Source organism: Pyxicephalus adspersus, chromosome 1 (assembly GCF_032062135.1).
Source record: "Pyxicephalus adspersus chromosome 1, UCB_Pads_2.0, whole genome shotgun sequence".
Lineage (NCBI taxonomy): Eukaryota > Metazoa > Chordata > Amphibia > Anura > Pyxicephalidae > Pyxicephalus > Pyxicephalus adspersus.
The window spans coordinates 170,871,008-170,875,326 of record NC_092858.1 but is presented as its reverse complement, the minus strand read 5'-3'; the positions used below and the strand labels follow the sequence as shown (position 1 = coordinate 170,875,326).

Below are 4,319 nucleotides of genomic sequence, written 5' to 3'. Positions count from 1 at the left end.
AGAGCTGCCCGACACTTCGAAATGGTCTTTTTGTCCAATTCGGCTTTCTCCTACTTTCTGCTCATTTATAAAAGCACTCAAAACCCATTTTTTTTTTAAATTTACCAACCCCTCTTCTTCTGTCTTATAAAACCGTCACTACTTCCCACCACTACATACCCCCCTCCTATTGTGTGTTAATTCCCCCATCTACTAGATTGTAAGCTCTTTTGAGTCCCTCCTCCTCCTGTGTCACGGTCTGTATCTGTCTCTCATTTGCAACCCCTATTTAATGTACAGCGCTACGTAATATGTTGGCGCTATATGAATCGTGTTTAATAATGATAATAATTGCTGAATGCCGGTTGCCTGGATTTAAAGAGAAACTATACTCACACACTTACCTTCAATCCCACAGGGCAGTCCGATCACTCCGGAATCAGGTCCCGCGTCGTCTTGGCATCCGCTCCGGGCACCTTTGACTTCTCTTCTGAGTTCTTCATCCTACTTATCTTTTAAAAAAAAAAATAAAAAAAAATAAAAGGTTGTTGCACTTAAAAAAAAAATAAATAATTTTTACCTTACATAAAAGGGTTCTCTACCCTTTTATGTAAAGTGAAAATTCTGAGTTTAGGTACGCTTTAAAGCTGGTCTGTTAGTTTCAGAAGTGTGACAAGATGTGCTGCAATCAGCTGAATATTTAAGCTGTACACTCATTCTGGCTCAGTGATTTTGAAAGGATCAGAACTTGAAGCAGGCAAGCTGTATGTATCAGAACCAAGTCAGCAATGGCAGCTTATATGATTCCTCAGTGACAGGTCCACTTGGACCTAGCATCAACTTTTCATGAAACTGTATCCTATGTGTATGGGAATATGGTGGCAGCCAAAAATGCCCCCCCTTCTATAAATACCCATCGTCTGGGTGTCCGGTCAGTAGTCACGGACTTTGATATAAATATGGAGAACTAACATTTATGATTTGCAGAAGACAATTGCACCAGTCAGTATGGTCAGGGGAAGATCAGATCAGGAACTGACTCCAGACGTGCTTCAGCCGTGGTCGCGTTTGCTCAATTGCCGACAACATGCTTGAGGTCGGTGTAAATTGTAGAAGGAGTGACACATAATCCGCCCACCAATGCAGTCACACGCAATATTGTACAACACAGGAAATCCAGAATAATACCTTGATCTTCTCCCAACAATAACCAAGGGTTAAATATGCCCATAAAACATTACAATCTAATAGTACAATTAGGAAAACCGCCCAAAATTGAGGGCCTACCTAAACAATAGAATTTACATCCAACCAGACCTTGGTAGACATAAATCTGACCATACACAGTCCATTGTGAACGTACGATATCCTGTAATATAGATATATAATAGTAATAATAAGTAATATAAGGCCCACTTTGTACATTACATAGGGCAAAAAACTTTATTGGTGTGCTGCCATTGTATATGGATCTCACCGGACCTGATTTACAACACACCAAGATAGAGCTGCAGATATTGCAGACAACTTCGTCTTTGTAGCCCAATGGCTATCATTCCCATTTCCCATAAATCAGACCACTGGTCTTGTAGATGTTGGCACTGCTGACAATTCTATTCTAATTGATCCTATACAATCCAGGTACCCCTGCATGCCCACGGTTAGATATGGTCTAGCCATGGCGGGTGCAGGGTTGGCTTTAGGGTGGGACAAACTGGCCAATTGCCCGTGCCTCCCCATATTCTTCAATGCCTCAATGAACAGAATGGCAGGGGTGCAAGGGGTTGGAATGCTGGAGCCTCCACTGTATAGTAATCCAGAATCCAAATTAGGAAGGTGCATTGGAAAATAAATGGACCATGTAGGCTTTTGTACCCATGGGTGGATGTAGCATGCATTAGTACAATGGAAAAGCATGACCTGGTCCTTAATGTAAATCTCCGATGGGTGGTAAGTCCTGACAAAGAGTAAAGTTAGCTTAAGATTCATCAGCATCCAAATCACTTCCAGGTGTTATTCTTTGCTGTGCCACCAAGTCACTATAGGATGAATTATAGGTCCGTTTGAGGTCCCTGTATGTGAATTATAAGGCCCCTATTCTTAATATTAGAGATGTCACCCTGAGATGTAGACCCATCTCAGGGTGACAGCGCAGGTACTGCAAAGCATTTGCCCTAGAGTGTTGTCACCCTAGGAAAGGATGTTTGTTACTAGCAGGATTACTAGCAAATAAAGGCAGTCACCGTATCTATGGACTGTAAACTGCAATCATTTATTTTTTGGATAAGACTTTAATCTGGTCATATACATAGGACAGCCGGATATACAGGTTCTCCCCAATCATGAGAAAGGCTCCTATGGCAGCTGACGCTCCCATTTCTGCTATGGCGTGCAGAGCAACAGATAAATTGCAAATTGTGCTCTCAACCGGTTCAATCAATGGAAAGTCACAAACACACGAGTAAGAGGCTGCCCTTCAAATTAATTCAATTCTTCTAATAGAAGGTGATGAGGTTTCTTGATAATTCTTACACACAATACAACTTGTACACTCTAATCGCTATTAGTAAACAGACCGCCATGAATAAAAGTCATTGGGGTCTTTAAGGATCGCTTGGCTCTCACCATAACTCCTAGATTGTAAGCTCTTCAGGGCAGGGTCCTCTTCTCCTGTGTCACTGTCTGTATTTGCAACCCCTATATAAAGTACAGCGCTGCGTAATATGCTGGCGCTATATACTGTTTAATAATAATAACTGATCACCTCCCACCCTCTTACCTTTTATCAGATCAGAATTTGAACTGGAAGCACAAGAAATTTGCCCATGTGTGCGCCAGCCCTTAAAATTTCCAATCATCATATATGTGGCCACATTTGTATTACAGATCCCTCATCTAATCCAAATGAAATGGCCCAACAATTTCTGAATCAAAATAAATATCAAAAGTTCCCCCAAGGCCATACATGGGTCCATTCAAACATTCATCCAATCAACTGTAAACGGATTATTTTTTTCAAATGCAAAAGCAAAATAAAGAAACGTAACCAATTAGGTTAGAAAAGAAGTCTCAGACAACTTCCAAACCTCCGGAATGATTTCTATTCCATTGAAATTTTTGTAGCATGTCCACAACTCTCTAATAATTAAGAGATCAATCAAATGAAAATACAGCAATCCAATCATGTAATAAGAATTAATCGTGTATCAATCATTGTATGCCATGGCACTATTGGACCCAAGCCAATTCATGTATGGCCAGATTAAATGCAATTGATAGAAAAGGGAATAAACGATAAATCAGATTGTCGCCTTGCTTGCCACGCTCCAGAATAAACTTTACGTAGATGAAACGACAATATGTGAAATCTATGATTTGTATTGATATTGTTTAAATAAAAGCACCGATAACAAAATCTCTGAGTTTACCCAGCCAGAAAATACTGATAGCCGACGACTCCTTCCCAGTAAAGGTAACCTGAGCTGGAAGGAGCACGGGCTTTACACACAGGTATGTAAGACTCACCTGCACACAGGTAGACGGTGATGGGTCCTCTTGTCTTCATGATGGGGTCTGCAATCTCAGGCTGTCCACCCAGAAGAGAATCAAAGAGCAGCAGGACTGTCTTAGCTCTATGAACCCAAGAAAAAGTCCCCAACCAAAATGTCCCCTCCCTATTCCCCTTTTGCTTCCTAGCTCAAACTCACAAGTATCAGCCAATCACAACTTGCTTTGTCTTCAATTTCTGGCAGACCTGGGCTCCGGGCCCCTCCCATCTGCCACACCTTTTTACTATGCAAGGTGATACTGCTGGTCACATGGTACAGTTTCTTTTTTCTTGCTACATTGTTTCAGTATTGAAGCTGCAGCTTGATTTTTATTCAGTTTATGATGATCCCAGTCAAACTTTTCTCTAATGTGTTTAAGCATCATGCCAGGTGATATAAAAACTGATGACTTTAAACACAACACCAACTCATGGTTATATGTGCTCTGTAAGTACTGGGATTGCTGCAGGCAAAATTGCCAATTGTGCAAATATTTCAAACATCTGATCAATGCAAATGGTCAGGAACATTTAAAATGAGCAAGATTTGTGCAGGCGTTTTATTATTAATAATAAACAGAATTTATATAGGGGCAACATATTACGCAGCGCTGTACATAGGATAGATCATAAGGGATCAATTACACTTTTTGTTTATTCGCTATTTAAATAAATGTAAATGAATGGGGGACGTGTCTTAAATTTCCATTTTCAGTAGTCCTAATGAAGCCATCTGAAGAAATTTGCATTAGTTCCTATTTGGATAGAACTGTGACCAATATATTTAGTTCAC

The 4,319-nt window shown here is 40.4% G+C and overlaps 1 protein-coding gene across 1 annotated transcript in view; it reads right to left on the bottom strand.

Annotated features, from left to right (window-relative positions):
- The window catches only part of GPA33 (glycoprotein A33), an 18,347-nt gene extending 14,686 nt beyond the window's left edge, over positions 1-3,661 (bottom strand). Inside the window, exon 1 of the mRNA XM_072398382.1 lies at positions 3,505-3,661. Coding sequence (XP_072254483.1) covers positions 3,505-3,544 — 40 coding nt within the window. The 5' untranslated portion in view covers positions 3,545-3,661. The remainder of the gene's footprint in view (positions 1-3,504) is intronic.
- Between the last annotated feature and the right edge of the window lie 658 nt (positions 3,662-4,319).